The sequence below is a fragment of the Thermobia domestica genome, chromosome 3, assembly GCF_964235325.1.
Source record: "Thermobia domestica chromosome 3, izTheDome1.hap1.1, whole genome shotgun sequence".
Taxonomy (NCBI): Eukaryota; Metazoa; Arthropoda; class Insecta; order Zygentoma; family Lepismatidae; genus Thermobia; species Thermobia domestica.
Window position 1 is genome coordinate 260,488,092 of NC_137456.1, and position 25,985 is coordinate 260,514,076.

The 25,985-nt window shown below is 34.3% G+C and overlaps 1 protein-coding gene across 1 annotated transcript in view; it reads left to right on the forward strand.

Annotated features, from left to right (window-relative positions):
• Positions 1–25,985, forward strand: part of LOC145681035 (relaxin receptor 2-like) — a 1,105,974-nt gene that overhangs the window by 505,470 nt on the left and 574,519 nt on the right. Inside the window, exon 2 of the mRNA XM_081752357.1 lies at positions 15,879–15,998. Within this exon, the coding sequence (XP_081608483.1) occupies positions 15,879–15,998 (120 nt within the window). The remainder of the gene's footprint in view (positions 1–15,878; positions 15,999–25,985) is intronic.

The following is a 25,985-nucleotide window of genomic DNA, read 5'->3' on the forward strand; positions in this document are numbered from 1 at the left end:
GCGAAGGTTGCCACTGGAAGCAGTAACATTGAGCATATGGCAGCGAGCTCCTATCTCTTAACATGGGGAAGTGGATTTATTCTTGCAACGCTCCTATCTTCCCGTATTGGTCCCTTACGGTTGCATTTTTTCCGCAACTGGTCAGCTTCTGTAATAGTTACGAATTCCTCCGCTTAGCAGCGCTTGACTCAGTTGATAGGGTGTGGAAGATACAGACGCGTGGAAGAAAGAAGTTATTCACAAAACATAAACTCGCAAAGAACAAATATAAGTCTGGTGGTAGCAGGGACGGATCCAGGCTGAAAGTTTGGGGGGCGGTCGTTCGAAGTCAATAGATTTTATTTAACATTTATAATACAAAGGTGAAAATTCTTGGGATAAGATTTATTTTTTTACAAAAATCCTATTCTGGGGGGGGAAAGGGGGTCAATCGAGTCTCCAAGAAGAAAATGTCTTACTACGGGTCTAATTCCTAGCTCTGTGTCCTTCGTGCACATGATTCCGTGTTCGATTTCCGGCGGAGAGCATAAATTAATATCAAATCATTCACTTCCAATACTCATCTGTCTTCTTTAGCCTAATTTGCTGGAATGTTAAACTATTTTTTTTTTAATTTTCAAAGGAAAACATCTTAGATTTCATGCTTCTTTACAGACAAAAAATACGTGGTTCCTGAAAATGGACTTTTTGTTCCGTATATTTATACAGTGGACTCTTTTTAATTCGAAGTCCAAGGGGACACGAAAAAACTTCGAATTATCCAAAATTCGAATTATCCAACAACATTCACTTTCACTTATATAACAACGAACGAACCAAGGTACTGTGCATCTAAAACATATTTATATGGTGAAGATTTTACCTTTAAAGCAGCTTATTATTTGCGTGATCGAATACCGCAAACTAACAAACGACTTTGACTCCACATAATTCAAACTACGTGTACAATGGACAGTGGTGTATTTACGATTTTGTTTCGGGAGGGGCTTTGCTAACTTTCGGGGGGGGGCCTTTCCCTGAAAATGTGAAAATTCAGCAAGATATTTCATATACTTTACTATAGTAAGTAAGATTTCGGGGGGGCTTAAGCCCGGAAGCCCCCCTAAATACGCCACTGACAATGGAAAATATATTTACGTACAACACTACGACATACGTTGAATAGCCCAAACAGTTAAACACCAGTAACAATTTGAATATTCTATTCTCCTTTTAAGAAGTCGTAAACCTCATTTGCTTAAATTTGATTGTTTTTGTATGGTCAATAAATCTTGAATTTCATGTATTGCGTGGAATACGATATCAATAACATTTGGTTGACTTTATCAATAATTCATCTTAAATTTTCAATCAATTCTGAAACAAGATGAGATTGGCACACTTCTCCCCAATTCACCTTCATTTATTACATAATATTTTCTATTTATCTTTTGTGTTATTCTTCCCTATGGCTGCATCTGGATAACTGGAAACACATTAAAACTGTATTTCTCTGTTTACATGTCCAACATTAAAAATTTTCAACTGTATTTACTTCGATTTATCCAAAACATAGGTTCAAAAGTTCGATTTATCCACGAATTTTTATTATTGTTTTCAATACAGTTTTCAAGGGGAATGGACTTCTGTTCGAATTATCCAATATTTCGAATTAACCAAGTTCGAATTAACGAGACTCCACTGTACAAAGAAATGCTAACAAAATGCGTATTGTCGGAGGAGAGAGGTGTTTCTGAACCCCAAAGAAAATAAAGCGGAAAATATTTGCGGTAGCGATGCTTTCTATTCAGAGAAACTTGGCGAGCAGCATTTCAGATTTCAATAAAGTCATAGAAAAATTTGAAGCCCGAAAGATCGAAGAAAGACCTTCCATTCTTAAAAAAATGCATAGTTTATATAATTAAATAATTTTGTTTAACTGCGTGCATGCAATTTTCTTGCTTTTTTTTTTCTTCTTTTCGGATTAACGCCATCATTCATGGCTTACAGCACATACTATATATTCGATTTATCTCGTGTCCAATAACATGAGTGCAGAGGTTTTGTATATAAATAGTGTATAAACGTACATTGATAGTGGTTGTTTGAAAAAAAGGAAATAGCTTATATATTAAATTAATATTCGAGAAATAATTTAATCAATAATATACAAATAGAGCTTAAAAGACTTTCCTCTTCATATTTCCTTAATATTTCTTGGATAGGACTCAAGAATGCTGGGGGAGGGGAACACTTGCGCGTACCTACATACCTTTGATATTGCAACATTGCAACCGGTGCTTGTACAGACTACGAGCCGCTACTGCTAAACAAATCTATTACATGAAATCTAATCATTTCATTATACGAAGCACACATTCTCCACAGAGGAGACTTATGTAATATTTTTGTTCTTGCTTTTCTACAATAGAATGTCCCAGCGTTTGCTGTTCTAGTCTTACCTGTTCGGACACGTAATAATACTTCTGAAACTAATTCTGGACAATCAATTTTACCATTTAATAACTTATGTAAGAACAACAAATCAAAAACACATCTCCTTTTTTTTCTAATGTTTGAAAATTAAAATTTCTTACCAAGTCTTCATAGGGGACATACTTTGGGTAGAAACTGGTTTTCTTTTATGCAAGCATTTTTAAGAATTTAAATTATATATTTTCTATTGCATCAGTGTATTTAGTAACATTTGGTGTCCAAACAGTACAACAGTATTCTAATTTTGACCTCACATATGAAAAATATAACCTTTATAAATGTTGATTGTTTGTAGAAATCCTGTCCTATCCTATAAATTAAACCTAGGTTTCTATATGCACTACTCATTATCGCGTCAATGTGTTGAGTAAAGGTTAATTTGCTATCAAATATAACTCCTAGATCTTTGATAGTATTTGGGGTAGACAAGGAAGTGCCACTTATTGATACGTAAAGTTAATTTGATTTTCTTTCCTCGTGAAAGATACATATTTACATTTGGAAACATTCAGGACTAATTTATTCTTATCACACCACATTTGAATACTCTCTAGATCTTGTTGAAGTTTCACGCAGTCATCAATTGAACTTACTTTGGAGTATAATTTGAGATCGTCCGCAAAAAGAAGAACTTGAGAAGTTTTAATACATAGAGGAATATCATTAATAACAAGAAGAAAGAACAGAGGACCTAGATTAGATCCTTGAGGGACTCCTGATAGAGTATTAAATTTTTCAGTAACAAATCCTTTGTATGAAATATATTGTTTTCGGTTATGCAAGTATGATACAATATACTCCATTGCTTGTTTCGAAAAATTCAGAGATGCTACTTTCAGTAGCAAGATATCATGATCAACGACGTCAAATGCCTTGCTAAAATCAGTATAAACGACATCTATTTGACCGCCTCTATCTAATTCTGTTACTATAAAATTTGTTAAAATTGATAAGTTTGTCGAAGTAGACCTATTACGTAAGAAGCCGTGTTGATAAGTTGAAAGAACAGGTTCTACATGATTTAAAATTCGCGCATATAATGGACTTTCAAGAATTTTTGCAAAGGGCGATAGAATAGCAACTGGCCTGAAATTTTCTATTTCTCTCTTGTTTCCAGATTTTGGTAATTGACAGACTAAATTTTCTTTCCATTTATCTGGGAAAGTGTTTGTTCTAATAGAAATATTAAATATAATGTGAAGTGGGTATTTAAATATATCACTGCAACCTTTCACAACATAAGGGGGAATGTTATCAGGACCACAAGATTAGAGATGCAAAAAAGCCGGCTTTTTTAAATCTATGTTTTTTTCACATAAAAAGCCGGCTTTTTTGGGATAAAAACGAGAATTTTGGAAATTTTGGTTTTTTTCATTTTCATGATTTTTCTATCTAAATAGCTTTCTTATAGTATATTCTATAGTTAGATAAGAATTCCATGACCTAAATGCGATATTTCGCTCTGAAATTCACTATCAAGATGGATGGAGCACATGTTTTACGAATTAAAGCTAACATGAAGAATGTAGTATTTGAGGGCAATCTTAGAGGCTATTTAACTTTATTTTAACTTTTGAGTTATCGACATTTTTTTTCTTCTCTAGATCATTTCAATTTGTCATCCGTGTTTCATTTCTAAGAACTTAGGATTCTAGCTTCTAGCGCAAAAGTTTAACTTACGTTTTTCTATATATTCGTCAAAGCGTACGTTTTCAATATATCCGTCAAACCGTACTTCCACATTTCTGTTATAATGTAGCTGTGCAGTGATTTAGCAATAATTTTCCAGACGCAAGCTTGAATACCAATTTATACAAATAATCAGTAGCGGATTTAGAAAAGTACTTTAGGAGGGGTTTTCTCTGATTGTTTCGTTTTCTAAAAAGTCCTAATTTTATTTGGGAGGTGCTTGAAGTTTATGAGTACAGGCATAACTAATATTTCGTTTTATTTATAGATATGTTTAGCAATAATCTTCCGGATCATTTTATACTGATAATCAATGGCGGATTTAGAAAAGTATTTTGGGAGGGGTTTTTCTTACTAATGTTTAGTTTTTCTAAACATTCGTAATTTTTATTTGACGGGAGCTTAAAGTTTATGAGTTAAGGCATAACTAATAGATATTTCATTTGTTTCAGACATTCCGTAACTTTGGGGAACAGGCTTCAGTCTAAAAGACCGCCCCTCTAACCTTCGCAAAACAGTTACTGCTAGTAATTAGTAATAATAACGATTTAAAAACAATAAGAAAGGAAGTCGGCCAACTCACAGTACACGCACTATTTCTACATTCACAGATGGAATGAAGAAAAGCTTTGTCAGAATGGTCGAATGCTGGGTTGAATCCCAGACTTCCCGATAGAAGCGCAAAAGCTAACCACTCAGTCATGTTTGTTGTGCAGTTGTATTTAGCTTAACTTAAATATATTCCGTAGTCCTTTTTTTTTTGGGGGGGGGGGAGTTCCGTAATGATATGTTGAATCCCTCTTGTTAAAAATTAAGAAAACTTGAGGATTGGGTAAACCGTGATGGTGGTTATATAAAACTTAACTGTAGAATTTCAAGAATATACAGAACCAAACGCTCTAAATGTGCAGCCTAATATTTCTCTTATGTTTTATTTTAATTTTATTTTGTTTCAAAAAGAGGGTATGGAATTTTTTGAAGTAAAAATACTACATACGATTTTGCTAGTTATTTATGTATTTTTTGAAAAGAAGTGTTAACTTTTAGGGTTGGCTGGTTTACACCAACTTTTTTTTTTTTTTTAATAACTGGTTTAAACCAAAAAAATAAAAAGAACGAAAAATGCGAATCGTGTGAACTTCATGGTGACGTTTCCACATATCAAACCACCTGCATTAGTTTTATTTCCCTTTCACCTTTTAATCAAGGTGTCCCATGTTCAATTCTCGGTCGAACCACAACCCTTCTTTCATGCGCAAACCAAGTAGCGGTTCGGATGTCACTTTAAGCGAAAGTCTTCTCCTTGATAACCTCGGTATTACGTAAGGATGTTAAGCCTAAACATACGAAACGAAACCAAATTGTATATTTCTGCATGCCTAAATGCCTGTTGTTTTATAAAGAAGCCAAGATTGCTTAAATATATTGATAGAAATTGGCAAAATTTATCGATTGCCTACGTAGCTTCCAACATTAGCTTTAATTGGACTTTCAATGATATGTACGTACTAAATTTGTAATTTAATACCTCAGTTTTAGCGTACTGATTATGATACGTTGACCTTTAAATTTTACATGGAAAGCAATAACAGGATTTTCCCGTTATTGTTTTACATTTCAAGTAATGACGGGATTTTCCCGATGGCTAGGGTGGGAGCTTCTCAATTTAAGACATTTACTGACCGGACTTCTTTAAGGTTATGGGACTTCTTCCAGCATAACCCCGTTGTTGCATAACAACACCAAGGCGAAAGAAACTTATTTCTGTGAATATGTAAAATAAACACATAAAGCAAAATATCTAAATCAAAAAACCTGGTTTAAACCAAAGAAACCTGCTTTAAACCAAAAAAAAAAAAAAAAAAAAGCCTGGTTTAAACATCCCCCCAAAAACGGGTTTTTGGCATTTTCAAAAACAACCATGGTTCTTGCCAACTCTGCTTACTTTTGTATATAGGAAGTTAAAAACTTCTTATTGTATACATTGGTTAATCCTTTGGAATTCATAATGTAAATATGTTGAAGTAAAATTGTTTGAAATATCTTTTCGAAATTCATGGTTTATTTTCGAGGTTTTACATCATTATTAGCATAAAAAAAATCTTTAAGAATACAGATTGTCAATTAAGATTACAGTATTTTTCTTCTTTTGGTGGTGTCACCATATACATCAAACTTTATCGTCTGCGGTTTCGTCGTGCTGTGTCCATCCTCCTAACGTTATTTTGGAGCATGTCTAGTAGAATCTGTTTAACTTTTTTTTCCAACTATCTTCTAGATTGCTTACCATATTACTCATTGGACAGCATTTTTCTTCAATCTCTTCTTTCACATCAGTATTCATATTTCTTATTCGCTCTAAGTTCCATTTTCGATTTCTCCTTCCATTTTTCTTGATTGACTCTAACCGGGTTTGTTTTTCTCTTTTTAAACCATGTATTCATCATCACCATATCATGTTGCCTACAGAAGTCGATAAGCATTTGCCTCCGTCCGTTTCTTCTACTTAGTCCAAATGGTCCCTCCACCTTATTCGAAGTTCCTCTTGCTACGATGCTGTTGAAGTCTCCCATTACTATAGCGTTGAACTCACCTCTTACTGATGCAATATGTCATTAATCTCATCATATATTACTTCTACAGTATTGTCATCATGGTCGGTTGTGGTTATATACACTGCTATTATCACACTATCCTCTGTTTTTGCACTTAGTTTTACAAACAAGCAGTCATTGCAGCATTCTACTTTGGTTTATCATTCCACTTTGATTACACTTCTTGCTACTACGCTTCTTCATTGCTATGCGACAATATTCTAGGCCTTAACGTCACCGGAATAGAAAAAAAAATGAAATGAAATCTTTGAGTTTTACGTCCCACGGTTATGCCGGTTAGGCTAAAGGAGACGGTGATAATGAGTAATGAATGAAATGGTGGAATGAAATAAGTAGGAGGAAACGGGAGAACCCCGAGGAAACCTACGCACACGGTGTTTGTCCACCGCAAAGTTCACTTGGCGGGGACTGGGATCGAACCCGGGACTCCGAGCACCAGAGGTGAACGCTCTACCACTGAGCCACCGCGGCCCTTATCACAGGAATAGAATGTTGTGTGATTTCCCGATACTATCTCAATCTTTCCTGACCATCTCAATTTACTCAAGTCCACTATGTTCACTTTTCATTTATCCATTTCAACTTTCTTATGTTTCAAATTTACCCACACGTCATAAAGTTCGTAGGTACCAGGTTCGTATGCTGAATGAAAGTTATTATATTCTCCTCTGATGATTCTTCCCGGAGTAGTCTTCCCCCGGAGATACGAATGGAGGACTATTTTTCCTCCGGAATATTTCACTTCAGGAAGAACCTTCTTCGTTCCTCCTATATTTATTCTCTTCCTCCGTCCCTCCTACGAAAAAGATAATGTGATAATATTTCCATTTCCTTTCCACGTCTCCATACCGTTGACTATCTTGCAGTTCATCCGCCTTTTAGGACAGTTTCCCTCCTAAGGAAAAGAAGGCGCCTGACCACCCGGTCATCTACCATCCTAGGAGGCACATAGTAGAGGTTGGTTCCTTGTTCGGGAGTCAGTCGGTCCCCGCCTACTTTAACTTCCTCAGATGTTGCGTAGTGCGCATTCTCCCGCGAGGAGGTGTAGGTTGGGATTTTCCCTTTGTTTAGGATGAGACCCGAAGACATTCCTCAAACCTTTCCAGTCCTTTTAGAAAGCAGCGGGTTAGGAACATCAGTTTAATATAACGTACACCTAACAAGAAAGTGTCAGAAGAAACAATTTTTGTTATTTAGTGAAAGCAAAAACCTGTTTGTCCCGTTAACTTATTGTTACTAGATATGAATAATAGATTCTCTAGCTACATCGGAACTTTTATGACTTAACCTAATAAGATGTATATACAGTAGGCTTCAAATTTCTTTTACACGAGATATTCAAGTGTCCTGATCGACTAACTGATTGGGTTGTAGTTTAATATCCCTTTCAGTATCTTCGCTTTAAGAAGTGAGGGACTAGAGTTTAACGTGGAACTGGAGCTACATGTGCTAACATCGCGAATCAAACTCAAGTCATATGCTAATCATATAGCCATGTGGGAACTCTTTATCTATATTGAATGTATACAGTGTGTTTCAAAACCACACAGACAACGTTTGGGAGGGGATTCCTGCTGACACCAAGATAAGACGAAAAGTATGGACAACCTGGGTGCACAAATGCTTCCTTTCGGAGTTATAGGCTGCCGAAAACATGAAAAAATCTTGACTTCAAAATGCCGCACTTTGTATCGAACGCATGTGCAGCTCACACTACTGGTGTTGGAGAAGCGAAATGTGGTATTTACGTTTATGGTTAATAGTAGATATCCACAAAATATCAAAGAGTATAATCTGTAATTCAATATGGCCGCCAGCGTGAAAAATGAGTTTGTATATAAATGTGTTATTTCTTGCAATACTGTGACCAAACCAACAAAGTTCGACGTACTGAAATGACTTAATATGGTTTGGTACTACCCGCCGATCTTGCAAATGAATGCTTTTATATATATATATATATATATATATATATATATATATATATATATATATATATATATATATATATATATATATATATATATATATATATATATATATATATATATATATATATATATATATATATATATATATATATTTGGTATTGCTTGAAGTATTACGATCAAACCAACAAATGACATACAAATGTAACCATCACGAATACGTTACAATAGAACCCCCAACCTACTTGTGCAGCAAGTCCTTTTTTCATGAACTACGTAGCACAAAATTAGAAAAATACCCGAAGGTATTCAACTTTTGTTTAGCAGTATGAGTCGGAAGTCAGAGTTGTGTGTTCATCGCATATTCGTTATATTCAAGTAAATGATGTCGAGAGAACCGTGACAAACGTGCATTAAGAACAAAACATATATGTGTTGTTACCGAATGAAATAATAGTTGAAGTGAATCGAAATTCCATTGTTCTTTAGTCTTCCTATTGTTTCTAAATACATAATAGAGAAAATAGAGATTTAGATTTGTACTGTTATGAATGACATAGGTTTTAAGCGGCCATCTTGGATTCAAGATGGCCATAGTTTTTCAAATAAGCTTTTGTTTAAATTTTGACCCGCGCAATTTTGAACAGGGTTGTCGTAGAGAGTCGAGACTTGCTCCATCTACTTTCACTAACAAGATCTTGCAAACGATGACCTACTTAACCCTTCTTGCCATTTGAAACTCTTTAGTTGGACCCCACCTGGGACCCTGTAGCAACCCTGGGACGACGTTTTAACTTAAATTGTTGTACTTTGAAAATAATGCCACACTGTCTTTCCTATTTTCACATTTGTCTCGCCGTTTCCGATTTATAGGGGTGACCATGGATTTTCAATTGTGTTTGTTTACATGTTGACCCTCCGCCAGTTTGCACAGAATTGTCGTAGAGAGTCGGGACTTGCTGCATTTTCTTTCATTTTACAACAGCTTTCAAACATGTGCTACTTAACCACCCTTGCCATTTGAAAATTTTGAGTTGGACCCCGTCTGGGACCCTGCGAGGACCCTGGGGCAAACTTTTTTATCCGAAAAAGTGTGCCCTTGAAAACGATGGAATACGTATTGTCCGAGTTTTCCATTTACCCAACCGTTTCCGAACAAATGACTAGGTTCAAACTATTCTGCCAGCTTTGTACCTTCTATATTACAAAATATGTTGTAACTCACGACATTCCACCCGGTGGCACGTACAACTTTGGGATTCGTCTAGTTATAACATATCAAATACAAACACAATTGTTTCGTTTGGATCTCAGCGGAGCCACTGCGTGACCTTTCCTTGCAAGTATTAAACACAGACTTTCGACATATTTTGAGAAATGTGGAAAGGTGGGATTGTGACTGATAAGCACTTAAACATTAATATTCCAAAAAGCATTCCACCTTAATTCCACCTTAACATTCCACCAAAACATTAATATTCCACCTTAACAGCGGAAAGCTTCAAAAGGCATGAAACTATTGCCTCATCAATTGTCCATTCATTGCCCTTGCCCTGTCTGTCAGTCGATTCTGCTATTATTTGTAAGATTTTGTTTTAAATTTCCCACACGTTCAATTTTTTTATTATTTATTTTTTACCAGTACAGTGAAACCTTCCTTAACGGGCACCTCTCAATAACGGACACCTCTATAATACGGACAGATTTTTTGTCCCAGCAAAAATATGTGTTCTCTTACGGAACAAAACCCTTCCTTTTACGGACACTATCAGATACGGACGCGGACAGTCCTTTTCCGCCCAAACATTTGAATAACCTCTTCATAACGGACAGATATTGTTCTCGGTTCTGCGATATATTACAGTATACAGAAAAGTCTTTTCCCCATAAGTGTATCTCTCATGAATCCAGACCTGGTGAACCATCAAACAGAACAGCTGAACTTGAAATATTTTCCGCAATAAACTGCTTTCTGGCGGAAATCCTAGAAAATTTTCAATAAGCAATAACACTCATGCAGGGTTAGTCGTAAGGCCAGGAATTCTATGCGAAAGATCTTCCCTTCCCTAACAAATTTAATCCTTTTCGTCTGGACCTTGCATCTTTACCGACAATTTCATAGATAACAAAACAAACATTGATTGTTTTACAATAACATTTTCAACGAACAAAGCTACCTCTCTTACTTTTTTGGAAAAGAAACATTTTTCTTTTACTCATGATATTGGAACAAGTTTGGGTTGGAGTTTTCCCGGCTTCCTTTTTCATTTTCTCTAAAAGGATATTCTTTGTGATTGGGTCAATAAATATGCACCACCAATAGCTTGTCAACGAAAATGCAGCGCTAGTACACAAACACACACACACACACACACACACACACACACACACACACACACACACATGTTTCTTCTGCAATCATACTGAGGATTCTTAGAGGACACTTGCTCATGAGTTTTATTACCGTTGTAGAGGAAAAAGCATGCCTTTTTCGCTAAACATTGCCCAGCAATGTTTATGCTGGGCTATGATTTAATAGAAATGAATTTCTCCTTCATCCCTCCCAGTAATTCAAATTGCACTAAATAAGACTATTTTCATATTGAATTTTACGTATTTACGCCCATACATAATATATTTAATGTATATTACTGCATTCAATTACCCTTATGAGAAATTAAATTTCTGTAACCTCTCTATAACGGACACCTCTCAGTAACGGACAAAACTTCAGGTCCCATTGGTGTTCGCTATTGAGAGGTTTCACTGTATTACTTTTGTCTAGCCTTGAAATTCGAGACGAGACGGCATAAAGCTTCTTAAAACAATGTGGGCCCTACCGTATTTTCGAGACCAGGCACAATATATCATTTTCGTTATCAGAGATGTCATTCCTGATAAAGAAATGTAATACAAAATGCGATAGTAAAATTTGAAGAGTAGCGTTGTAGAACATAAAAGTATTATGAAATAAAGAGTGGTGGCAATTTTGAAATAAAGTGTGTTAGGAGACTAACTGGAAAATTTTATGATTCTATAATGACGTCTTAAAGTTACCATGTCGTATTTCAGAATTGAAGACAAGAGCGGATGGAGCTGTGCTTTGTAACCTCAGTGCTGTAGCATGCTGGTTTTAAACACTGCCAGATCTTGTATACAAGGGATATTTTCTCTTTGATAAGATTGTTAGCCAGAATAAGGATTAGGCCAAATGCGAATTCACATTTCGACTTTAATGGCAGATTTCATTTTCATCTACCTAGTATAAATGAAAGCTTTTCAAGTGTAGGCGCAGTGGGCTGATATAGTATAGAATGTGAAAGCGGTAGGATAGAGAGGCATGTTTTAAACACTGTTATCCTTTAATTTCCCCCAGCTCAGCAGTCTTATTATTACTTTGTTTTATTATTCCTTGTTTGATTTTAATCGTTCCTTTTTCTTTAGCACTGAGGTTATATGTCACGGAACTTTTTTCTTTAAAGTATGACCCCAAGCAAATTAATCGGGTAAATTCGGGTCCAGAACTATCAATACACCTGAGACCATTAGCCAGAAAGAGAATACTTTATTATTATTATTAGTTTAATACACGAAGGTTTTGATTGATTGATTTGTATTTACTTCTTTCGTCAGCAGTGAGACTACAGAACGTGACCTGCAGCTTAATGTAAGATCTACAGTGCATTCGATGCCTTCCCACCGGGAATCGAATGCGGAATCTCGAGCACCAAAGACATATGTGTGCTAACCATGAGATAAGCAAGCTGGACTACTTATTAATGGTTTAATTGACAGAAAACTATTTCTTCTCCGTGAAAACAGCAAGAGTAGAAATTTTGTTTATTCTGATAATTGACAGGCTATCTTTAAAAATGAGCAGGCTTAATAGACTTAATTCTATCGGCATACCATTCCCGAGTTCGGAGACAATAAATAATACTGAAAGGAGGCTCGTTCACATGACCTATATTGGCAAAGAGTTCCCCAATTAGAATGATCTGGGAGTGAAGCAAACGATAAAATAATTTGAAAATTTAGTCATTTTATTCCTAAAATGGCCTATCCAGTTGCAATGATGTGAAAAAATTTTGGGAGAGATGGCTGAAATTCAGCTTAAATGTAAAAGAGACTATCGAAATTCTATATTCGAAAAGCAAATTGTCCTAAAATGGATGTAACGTAGTCAAAAAAGCACGAAACATTAACATTAATGTCAATGAAAAAAAAAAAAGTTCCAGTTATCTCAAAAACCAGAAGAGAAAGATGGCTGAAAATCAGCTTAAATATAGAACAGACTATGTAGATTCTAGATTCAAAAAAGAAATTTTCCTAAAATGGATCGAACATGGTCAAAAAAACTCACGAAACATGAACGTTAAGGTCAATGGAATATCAGTGAACAAAAATGAAGTCGTTTACATATCTCAAAAACTATATATAATAAGGAGGCGGCCAATTGAAAGTTTATTGCAAAGACATAATGAAGAGCTTAAAAACTACGTATAGCATGTAAGGTAAATATGTATAGAACATTGTCAAAATTTAAGCTATTTGGGTAAAATCAATACTTGGTAATAATGATATAGTATATGCATCTTCTTCGAATTACCCAGGTCGCGGAAGTTGCGTGTTTGAAATATCTCAATCTTGATTTGGAATCCCCTGACTCGATTTAGCACACAACGTGACTTTTAACCTGATCTCATGAGACAGTCTGGTGCTTATGATTAAAAATAAGTAAGTAAACAAATAAGAAGTTGTGTTTGCACGGAAATTCCAAAAGCAGATACTCTTTCAAGTTACCGGAATAGACTAACCTTTCAATGAATGTCTTTTTTATTTTAATTCTTTTCTTTCCAGCATTCGTTCGTGCTTAAATGCCAGACGAATGCTTCTTAAATAATTCGAGAGCAGAAACCCAATACAAAAGTTCCTTTCTCAAAATATATCTAACAGTTAATGGCAGTCTGACACGCTCAAATGAATGATCACGCAAACTGCAATATGAACCAATGATATGAAGATATTGGGTGGAATCTCATAAACAGTATCTCCTCTCCCTTACTCCAGATGCATTCATTACTGTCAGAACAGAAAATACTAGGCAATTCTACAATTTGGTTTCTATGCATTGTGCAACCTATAACACAGCGTTTCTCAAATCGCACGTCGTGAAAAAAAGTGCCACAGAAGAGAGAGAGAGAGAGAGAGAGAGAGAGAGAGAGAGAGGGAGGGAGGGAGGGAGGGAGGGAATTTCATGAGCTTCTTTTGTTATTTATTTTATATATTAACTAACTCCAACGCCTGCTGACGAAAGGACAAACCGCGAACGAATACCTACACAGAACCAATGACCCAGAAGCAGTTGAAATAGCAACTTTACAATATCCTGCACAATTTAAAAGTTGATTAATGTGCTTCCTACGGCCTCGCACCTCTTAAATCAACAATTCTACCAAATTTCAAGTTTTTTTTCTATTTCAACTATCCAAAGACAAGATTTTGTATCCCAAGAAAACGCCCATTTAAATTACATAGGGATTTCTTCATCCCCCCTTTAGACCCTTAAAAACTAAAGATATTCACTTTTGGCAATTTTCCTGTAGGTTAGTATCGGAAGGCTACAATCATGCGAAATTTCATCAGTCTAATCCTGCTGGAAGTGCCTAAACATTTTGGGGTGTAGAAGATGTCCCATATAAATAACATGGGAAAGATTTTTGAGTTTCCCATAAAACCACTATACAGTTGGAAATTTTTTGTTTCTAGCGATTTCAAGTTTTCATTCCAATTCCATGTACCTAAAATATAAGATTTTAGGTCCAAAAAAAGGCCCATTTAAATAACATGTGGAATTTCTTCATCTTCCCGTTAGACCCCCTAAAAATTAAAAATATTTACTTTTGGCAATTTTTCTGTCAGTCTCGGAAAGCTAGAATTGTGTCAAATTTTAACTTTCCATGTCAACCGGAAGTACCCCTTTAATTTACGTCAGCTCATGTAGTTTTATATATAATTATTAAGATACATTCTCCTAGTTCGCTCCAAGTGAACTTTGTGGTGGACAAACACCATGTACGTGGGTTTCCTCGGACTTCTCCCGTTTCTTCACACTTTATTCATTCCATCATTTCATTCATTTCTCATCATCATAGCTATTCACGGAATAACTGTGGGACGTAATACTTAAAGATTTTATTTTACTTATATATTGTATAAGTCAGCAGCATGTGTCATATTCTACACGACAAGTTTTGTATAATCTATTAAATGTTGACGATTCTTTATAATAGAACATGTAGCTCTTCTTTTCTATTATTTTTACACGTTTATACCGTGATAGACCTTGTAGTTGTCTTTCAGTGTAATGGTTTGACACACACACACACATCAGTGGCGTATTTACGATTTTGTTTCGGGAGGGGCTTTGCTAACTTTCGGGGGGGGGCTTTGCCTGGAAATGTGAAAATTCTGCAAGATATTTCATCTACTTTACTATACTAAGCAAGATTTCGGGGGGGAATGCTTAAGCCCGGAAGCCACCCCCCTAAATACGCCACTGACACACATACACAGACATACACAACAAACGAGAAAGAGCATAGATTATCTAAAACAGAATCGTATTTGTTAGGTAGAATTAAATTATCAGTTTCACACACTTTTCATGTGTATGAGGTTGGAACTTTCTGACACGTTCCATCACTCGTGTTCAACTAGATAAACTGAGGAATAACCTTTTAAAAAAAATGTCAATAAAATATGGTTGCCGCGGGATTCTAACTCGGAACAGCGCGAAATGGTTACACTTGGCAGCTCCTAAGAGAAGCACATCGGTAAAACTTAAACTTTTATGACTATAAACTAAGGAGAAAAAATCTAGTGTCCTATGTTGTAAACAACAATTAGAATATTAAATGAGTACTATTTCTTTACATTGTAGCGTGTTAAAAGCACAGCTACTTTCGATGATTCCCCTCAAGACCCGCTATTTGATGTTTGGAAATTAAGGTAAGATGAGATTAAATTAAAATCTACCCTTCCTTCTTATTAATACCGTTGTTCTATGACGTTTTTATCGTTTATTAAGAAAACTCTTACTGCATAGTGAAAACTTAGTGTTTAGTTTATAAATGAACTGAAACACTTCTTTGTTATTTTGACTTTTTAGGTCAGTGTCCTGAGGGAACTTTCCGTTGCGGAAACAGCTCTATTTGTCTTCCCCGGAAGTTCGTTTGCAACATGATTGAGGACTGTCCGGGAGGAGAAGATGAGGATCCTTTTCGGTGCAGTAAGTAACAAAAGTTTGTTTCCTATCAATTCCCAACAGAGTAAAGACCGATGTTTACATTGTCTGTCCGTGTGTCTCTTCAGGAAGCATGAAATCTCAAGAACTACTTGACAGATCACCAATTTTGGCCAGAATGAACAGAGTAAAAAGTTAAGAGTTCGTTTATGGTGATGTTCCATCTAGTTCATCCTAAAATAGAGAGAATCAAAAACGTATCTCATGTATTTTTATGGCAATAATTATTGCTTCCCCCCTTGCCTGATAGACTGTCCGCAGTGCTGTTGAAATAAGTGTGTAAGTATAATTTTCATGATGTGATATACCCATCTGTCCTTGAAATACAATGTTAAAGGATCATTCCATGTCAACTCACCTAGAGCAATGTGCTTCAGTGTCTCAGATTCTCCTCAAAATTTTATCATACTTAAATACCAATGAATTTATGCTAAATTATTTTTTAAAAAGTTTTTTTGGATGAGAAATGGGCCGGGGAGAAATTTTAAAAAAATGTGAATTTGGCGCCAATTTCACTTTCCGGCACCCAGCATCATGGAACTAAAATAAGGATTTTTCGAGTTATTGGGCTCATCCAGGTCTCAAATGAAAGTTTAATTTTTGTTCTTTTAGTAGAGTCTAAGAAACCTTGCAAACGGTTAAACGGTCAAACATTAATGGGCATGCAAAGCAAATTTTATGGGTTATTACAAATTGTGCTATTGCTCAAAAGTTACAACTATGAAACTTTTGAAAGTTTTTCTGTACATTTATCTTAACACGTACTTGGTATAGTTAACAAATAAAATAGTTTTTTTTTTGTATTTTTGTAATTATTATTAATTTGTATTTTACATGTACGGAAATATAGTTTTAAATTTTGTTACAAATTGTCATTGATCGTAAATTACAACTATGAAACTTGTGAAACTATTTTTATAGAGTCATTGTAGCATATACATGATACGGTTAAAATATAAAAAGGGTGCTTTTGGTATTTTTGTAATTATTATTTTGTACATGAGAGTGCACTTCATGAATCGCTCTGGGCCTTCTATATTCTACTGGCCAAAAAATGAACACTTTTGTTGGATACCTTTTGAAAATATCATCTGGGAAGTTTCTGTTCCGTCTCTTACAAGCCAATCAGCCCGGACTTACTCAACAGAAAGCAAAATTATATATAATGATCAGTGAAACAATGAGCTTTGGAATATAGGACACAACATTTTGTATGTAAATCTATGTAATTCTGAAAAGTGTTACGGGTATGTACACGGCCGGATTTAGGGAAGGGGGTGCAAAGGTGCACATGCACCCCCTTTCGTTGTAAATATACACTACCTAAAGTGAAAAGCTAGCAGTGACTTTTGCAAAATCAACAGTTTTTGTCAATTTTCTGAAGGTTGAAGGAAGAGGATTCATCGAGAGCAGACACTGAGCATTTTCAGGACAATTCCTAAAGGCATTTAAAAAACTCAAATTTAATTCAAATGTACTGACTGTTATTTAGTGCACCCCCCTAAGAAAATCTTGGATCCGACCCCGGGTATGTATGTTTATTGTTTTCATCTATGTACACTCATGTCCAAAATGATTGTCGCATATCTATAACTGTCTTCTTGTAAGAATATAATTCGATAATGATTTTACAAGGTACTTTTAATACTGATACTATGTGTGTAATCAGGAAATGTATATTTGTGGTAAATTTCATAGGAAAGGAATTATAAATACGAAAATTAGAGTGAGTAAAACAAAATGTTGCTAAATGCACAAGAAAGTTTTATTTTCGTTTTATTGTTCTTATTTACTGCTCTTTTGACATGAAATTTACCACATACATGTCTTTGCCGATTATACACATACTAACATTATAAGAAATACCGAGCGAATTCGTTATCAAATTATATTCCTAGAACAACATATTTATAGACATGCGACAATAATTTTGGACATGAGTGTACATTAATCTATTATTTCTTATTTTTGTTGATAGGTTTTGAAATAATCGCTCGATCCCTTATATTGGTAGGTCTATATTTTCCATTCACAAAACCACAAAATTATTATTATACAAAAAATGCCTCTCTTTTTGATATTTAATCATACCAAGTAAATGCAAACTAATCCTTTAAAAAGTTACCAAAGTTTGATAGTTGTAAGCAATGGTACAATTGAAAAAAAAAGTCATAGTGAAAGTACAAAAATATATTATGATAATACCAAAACTACATATTACACCAGTTTTATTTTTAGTCATACCAAATATTTTACTAAGATGATTATTTGAAAAAGTTTGAAGTGTGACAGTTGTCACTTCAGAGTAGAGAGGGCCAAAAATTTCCGGATTTCTGAAAAATTCCGGATTTTTTCCAAAATCGGAATTTTTCGAATTCCGAAATTTTTCCGGTTTTACTTTCTGGAATTCGGAAAGTAAAGTAAACATTCTGGAATTGGCTATCACTACTTCAGAGGAAAGGCATAATATATTAACAACACTAAAACTGTATATTTCTGTAATTAAAAATACAAATACAAATAATAATAATAATTGCAAAAATTCCAAAAACACCCTTTTTATTTTTTAACCATATCATGTATGTGCTAAAATGATTCTATAAAATAAAGCTTCAAAAGTTTCATAGTTGTAACTTATGAGCAATGACACAATTTGTAACAAAACCTAAAACTGTATATTTCAGTACATGTAAAATAAAATACAAAAAATCAACAGCACCTTTATTTTTTTAACCATATCATGTATGTGCTAACATGATTCTATAAAAAAGTTTCACAACTTTCATAGTTGTAATTTACAAGCAATGACACAATTTGTAGCAAAACTTAAAACTGTATATTTCCGTACATGTAAAATACAAAAAAAAAAAAAAAAACACTTTTTTTATTTTTATCCATACCAAATACGTGTTAAGATGAATGTACAAAAAAAAAAAAGTTTCATAGTTGTAAGTTTTGAGCAATAACACAATTTGTAAAAACCCATAAAATTTGCTTTTCTTGCCCATTAATGTTTGACAGTGTAACCTTTTTCAGGGTTTCTTAGAATCTACTAAAAGAACAAAAGATAAACTTTCATTTGACACTTGCATGAGCCCAATAACTTGAAAAAATAAGGAAGTTATGATAATTTTAGTTCCATGATGCTGATTGCCGAAAAGTGAAAAGTTAAAAGCCAAATTCACATTTTCAAAAATTTCTTCCCGGCCCATTTCCCATCCAAAAAAATCGGAAAAAATAATTTAGCATAATTTCATTGATATTTATGTATGAAAAATTTTGAAGCGAACCTGAGACATTGAAGCACGGTCATGTTTTAAAATTAGGTGATTTGGCATGGAATGATCCTAAAATGAGACTAAATGACTTTTTATTCGACAGGTCTAAAGATATTTTTTCTATTTCCAAATATTCATTCATCTTAAAGTATACTTAATTTAATTTAAGGTAAAATGCTTTCATTAAGTCTAGGTTTGGCAAAACTTAGGTTGATAAGGAGTTGATCTACTAAAAATCAAACCAAATTCTTTCACGTTGTGTACACTGTGACACTGCTACTTGTTAATGTATACAGCTGTCAGCTGTATAAGCGTTTTTAAATGTGGTATCGCATCAGACCCGTATTCGCGGGGGGGGGGGGGCTAAATTTTTACTGTCCCCTAAAATTTTCACGGTGGGATTTCAAATGAACTATAATATGATTGGATCGGGTCCCCCTAACTTCTATCCCCTCCAATATGTTTGAGTTGGCTGCGGGTCTGTATCGCATTACAGTTTGTTACGTAAAACAACAGAAATCTAATGAAAACAGAAAATTGGATTGCAAAATATCGTGGGTCTATGATCATAATTTAATAACAAAGTGAGCTATTTTTGCAACAGAAACAATATATAATTACTTTTTATTATTATTATTATTATTATTATTATTATTATTATTATTATTATTATTATTATTACAGGTACCGTTTCCGAACCTAGATGTGATTATTATAAAGTTATATATACCCAATAATCCCCCAATATTAATAGGTTTGCATTATCTTCCACCTAATTTGCCACCCAAAGAATTTGTAAATTATTGTGATTGGCTGAATAAGTTATTAATTGAAAAAAGTTTGAAAATGTTGCTTCTTGGGGATTTCAATTCTGCAGGTATTGATTGGCATAATGGAATTGTAAAAACAAAGCATTCTTATTTAAAAACAAAAGCTGAGAAGATGTTAGAGTTAGCGTCTATATTTAGCTTAAAGCAGTATAATCAACCATACGACTCTCAGTTGCCGTATAATGTATTGGATCTTGTTCTAACTGATATTACAGAATGCTCAATATGGTTTGATGTGAGTCCATTAGTCAAGGTAGATAGGTTTCACCCACCTTTTGTATTCGAATGGCAGGTTGACGAAAAGTTAAATTTCTTAAATGCAGATACAGCTCAAGCTCAAGGTGAGTTATATGACTATGTAAGAGCTGACTTTTATCAATTATACGAGGACATTAAAAATGAGATGAAAGTAGATAGGTTTTCAGGAAATGTAAATAACAGTACGGTATTATTGCAAGATTGTTTGGAAAATATACTGAAAGCAAATGTACCGAGAAAGCATATTATACAAAAGAAGAAATACAAAGCTCCTTGGATTACTAAAGAGTTAAAAGCATTAATTAATAAAAAAACAAAATATTTTGTAAAATTTAAGAAAACTGGTAATTTAGTCATTTATGAAAAATTTTCAGTTTTAAGAAAAAATGTTAAAAGAATGTACAATAAACTTAAAAAATGTTATTTTGAGCAATTGGAGAATAGTATTTGTACCAACAAAGTGTATTTTTGGAATAACTTTAAAAAGTCTCAAGACAAAACTGTACCAAATAGAATTTTGTTCAATGGTACCACCATTACAGGGACAAAGCAAATTGCTGAAGTTTTTAAAGATGTATTTTACAATAATTTTAATTTAAAAGTTAATACCCTAGATTGTGCTGTAGTTAGTAATCTGAACAGCAATAATATAACGATTCCAGTAATATGTGAAAATGATGTTACTGAAGTAATAGGCAAACTTCGGCCATTAGCATCTTCAGGACCTGGGAGCTTTCCAAATTATATCCTTAAAGCATGTTCGAAAGAAATAGCCCCAGTCTTGTCAAAAATATACAATACCTCATTAAGAACAGGGTCATTCCCATCTAAATGGAAACATGTACATGTGGTACCGGTTTACAAGAATAATGACAAGTTAAATCCGAACAACTACAGGCCGATAACCTTATTGAACATATTTTCTAAAATTTTTGAAACCATCATTCACAAACACTTGTTTTTTAATGTAAAAAATATATTGCAAAAATCACAGCATGGCTTTTATAAAGGGAAATCAGTTGCAACCAATCTCTGTGAAATAACGGATTTTATCTACTATGCAATGAAAAGTAGATCACAAACTGATGTCATATACATTGACATGAGTAAAGCTTTTGATTCAGTTGACCATAGATTGCTGTTAAAAAAACTGTCAAATACAGGTGTAACACCCTTGTACCTAAAATTTTTTGAAAGCTATTTGACTGGTAGAACATACCAAATTAAAATTGGAAATGTCATGTCAGATTCAGCCAGTATTAGTAACGGTGTTCCTCAAGGTTCTCCTCTGGGCCCATTACTTTTCTCTATTTTTATTAATGACTTACCAACAGTCTTAAATCATTCAAAGGTTTTACTTTATGCTGATGACATTAAGCTTTTTAGTGTAGTAAATAATATTGAGGACAACGATAGGCTACAAGATGACTTAAATAGAATCATTATGTGGTGCAAGGATAACGGTATGAGTATCAATTGTCTGAAAACTAAGTGCATGACCTACAGTAACAAATCGCAATACTATGTAAGTCAATACGAAATACAAGGTACTGTAATACAGAAAGTTGACACAATAAAGGATTTAGGTGTAACATTTGACAGGTCACTAAGCTTTGGTGATCATATACAAAATGTATGTAATGAAGCAAGAAAAATAATTGGTTACCTGTTTAATCAATGGCCTGCTTTCTGTCAATCAAATACATATGTACTCTTATATAAGTTACTGGTAAGGTCGAAACTAGAATATGCATCAGTGACTTGGAACAGCCTAACAAAAACTCTCGTAAACAAACTCGAGATGGTGCAAAAGTGTTTTATTAGAATACTTTGTTTTAAGTTAGGACTTGACTATCATTCTAGCACGTATGAACATTGGATAACGTATTTTAATTTGGAACGACTGGCTGACAGGAGAAAATTGATTGAATCTGTATTTGTAGGAAAGTTACTTGACAACCAATATACCTCAGACTATATTTTTAAAAATGTTGATTTTAAAGTTCCAACATATGGTACAAGGGCAAAAATTTTATTGCAACCGCATAATAGAAAACATATTTTAATCTGTAGGATTTTAGAAAGCTATAATGAATGCATATCTTAAAATATGACTTTATTTTAGAATTTTAAATATACGTAACTTAGTACTTTTTATTTTTATTTTATTTTATTTTATTACTTTTAATTTTTGACACTTCTTTGTTTTAATAATTGACGTACACTACACTGTCAATGTTTTTATTATTAATAATTAATGATATAGATGTAATCATAATTTTATCACTAGTATTATATATTCATTGCTAAAATAATGTAGAATAAGACAAAGTGCTGTATTTTTGTTGTATTTTAGCTGTTCTCAGCACGTAAAATAAAGTTTATTATTATTATTTATTATTATTATTATTATTATTATTATTATTATTATTATTATTATTATTACACTTCTCTACAATGATTTTGCTGTTTGGAAACTATTAAGATTTTCTTAATGTTTTTGACCTGAGAAATCCAAAAATGTAGTTAGTTTTGCTCTGTCACGTACAGCTTACTTAAAATAGAGGGGAGGGGGAGAGGAAAATAACCGTATAAATGTATATTTCGGAAGAAGTACTGATTATAATTACAAATATAAAAATGTACTTTCGATACCATAGCCTTCTGATTATCTTTGAATTTGTAATAAAAGACGTGCAGTTACTTATTCTGCTAACATTGAAAAAATATGTACTGTATCTGGTAGCACTGAATGATATCACAACGCGTTACACGTTGGGAACCCAATAACAGCGCTGTGTAAGCTGTGATTGCAAGAACTATAATGCAGAGGAATGGAGGCTATTCATTGATTCCAACAAGAGAAGTTTGAACGGTCTGCTTCTTCACAACAGCAACCAACAACCCTCTGTATACCCATTATTCATTCTGTACATTTAAAGGTGATTTACGAAAATATGGAAATGTTTAAAAAAATAAAATAAAATAGGAGGATCATCATTGGTTATTGTCCTGCGATCTGAAGGTGATATGTACAGCAGTAAGGGTACATCAAATATCCATGCCAGATTTTGCGAATGGAACAGCAGAGAACGCAATAAACACTGGACTCAAACTGATTGTCAGCGAAAGCCGCAATATAGGAAGTAAAAATTTGAAAAACATCTGCCTCGTAGACCCTTCACAAGTCATATTACCACATTTGCATATTAAACTGGGCCTAATGGAACAATTTGTTAAAGCTCTGAATAAAGATGGCCAATGCTACCAGTATCTAGTGACAAAATTCCCACAACTTTCAAGTGCTAAGTTAAAAGATTCTTTGGTCCTCAGATCAGAAAGTTGTTTAAGGACTCAGACTTTGAACATTGTATGACAAGTGTTGAAAAGTAAGCATGGAGTGCATTCGGGGATGTGTGTCATAATTTTCTCGGGAACAACAGAGAAGAAAATTACAAGTACATTGTTTTTAATATGCTCCAGAAGTTTAAAAGCTTAGGGTACAAAATGAGTCTTAAGATTTATTTTTTGTATTCACATTTAGACAGTTTTCCTTCTAACTTCGGTGATTAAAGTGAAGAGCATTATGAAAGATTTCACCAGAACATCAAAGCAATTGAATTCCATTATCAGGGACGTTAGAGAACAACAATGTTGGCGGATTACTGTTTGGAACGTCGGTACGTGAAGATTCACAAACTACTCACAAAAGGAAGTCTAGTTTTAGGAGCTTCCAAGTGAAAAAACAGAGACAAAAATTAGGTAAATTGTTTATCAATGACCTTCAGCGACGTAAATACGCTAGTTGTCGCCTGGGGCAAAAACGTGCCTTAGCGTCCCCCTGACCAACCAAACCAAAACGCTCCCCCAAATATTTGCCCAATTTAGGCCCTTCCAATCCGGCGCCCGGGGCAAGAGCCCCGTTTGCCCCCTAGTTACGCCACTGATGACCTTAATTATTTAGAATATCGATGTTCAGACTAGTTCTGACGCAAAATAATGTTTCTTTGTTAGAAATATATAGTCATAATGTTACTCTATATTAGCAGCGTTGCTGTGTAAATAGCACAACTTACGCAATCATGTTTTCCGATTTGTGAAAAAACCTGACGTGATGGGGGAAAACTAATTTCATTTTCGTAATTAGCAATCTCAAATTATATAAAATCACGTGTCAAATCAAAAACAGCTTTCAAAAAGTTTCATTTTGTACAGCAGTGTTATTATTATGAGAGAGTGGTTACATCGCCTGCGAAATAAAACTTTTTTCTCCGGCAAGAGCTTGAAGAGGTGATTTAACCTAATTTAGGTCTGCTGATTTCAAATATCGAAACCGTTTTTGCCTATCATGTACACTTTTTAATTTGCTATTTACAATTGAATTTTTTTTATATTGTAATTTCGATAGAAAATACTACAGGGTGTCCGAGAAGTCCTTCCCTGATTACAGAAATTGATAACTCAGGCTAGAAATAAGATAGATATATGAAACTGGTGTTGAATTGTTTACAAACTATAAAAGTTTAGGTCACATCAGTACACTTCCACATGAGCACCCTTGGTAGCACGTAGCACAGCACGTAGCACGCACAGCCTCCACCGTGTCTGCTGAGGTTCTTGGTCGACCAGACCTCGGAAGGTCAGCAACCGACCCTGTGTTCTTGAACTTCTCATACCTGGCTTTAATGCTCTTGACATCAGGTGGAGTCCTCCCAAATGTTGTCTGGAACTGTCTCTGCACCGTGGTTGGTGATCGTGTCTCATGGTACCACAGGACACACTGTGCCTTCTCCTGGTTGGTTGGCATGGCTTCTTGGGCTTCTTACTTACGTACTACAAACCTAAAACAAACAAAAAAATTGAGACTTGGTAAAACAGAACAAACCTAACACAGACAAAAACTTTTATAATTTGTAAACAATTCAACACCAGTTTCATATTTCTATCTTATTTCTAGCCTGAGTTATCAATTTCTGTAATCAGGGAAGGACTTCTCGGACACCCTGTATAATAGAGAGTAAGTGTACGTAGTTTGAATGGGACATGATCAAATTGCAACGAATATACAAAACAATACTTTATGTAACAGGTTCATTTGTAAAAGGTATAAATCTCACCACAAGAATACTATATTTTTTCTATCACGTACACTTTGCTACTATATGAAATCATTTTTTTAAAATACTATTTTAATTTCTACACAGAGTTCACCATAATAGACAATATTTTCATTGTGAATTGAACATGATCAAATTGTAACGAATATACAAAAAAAAAAAACCTACTTAATGTAACATGTTCGTTGCTAGAATATATGAATCTCAGTACAAGAACACTATTTTTTGTTGCGCTTTGATCTGAATGAACGCTGTGTTGATTTGTGTTTGTGTTCCTGAGTAGTGTTGCCACGAGACGAGACGAGACGAGACTTCAGGCTGTCTCGTCTCGAAAAAATGTGCTCGTCTCGTCTCGAGAGATTCTGTCCCGTCTCGTCTCGTCTTGTTTGTCTCGTTTTGTCTCGTCTTGTCTCGTAAAAGATATAGCAGCATACCATGGGAACGAAAGTAAAATATAGCAGGCTGCACCATGCTAATTAAGATACAACT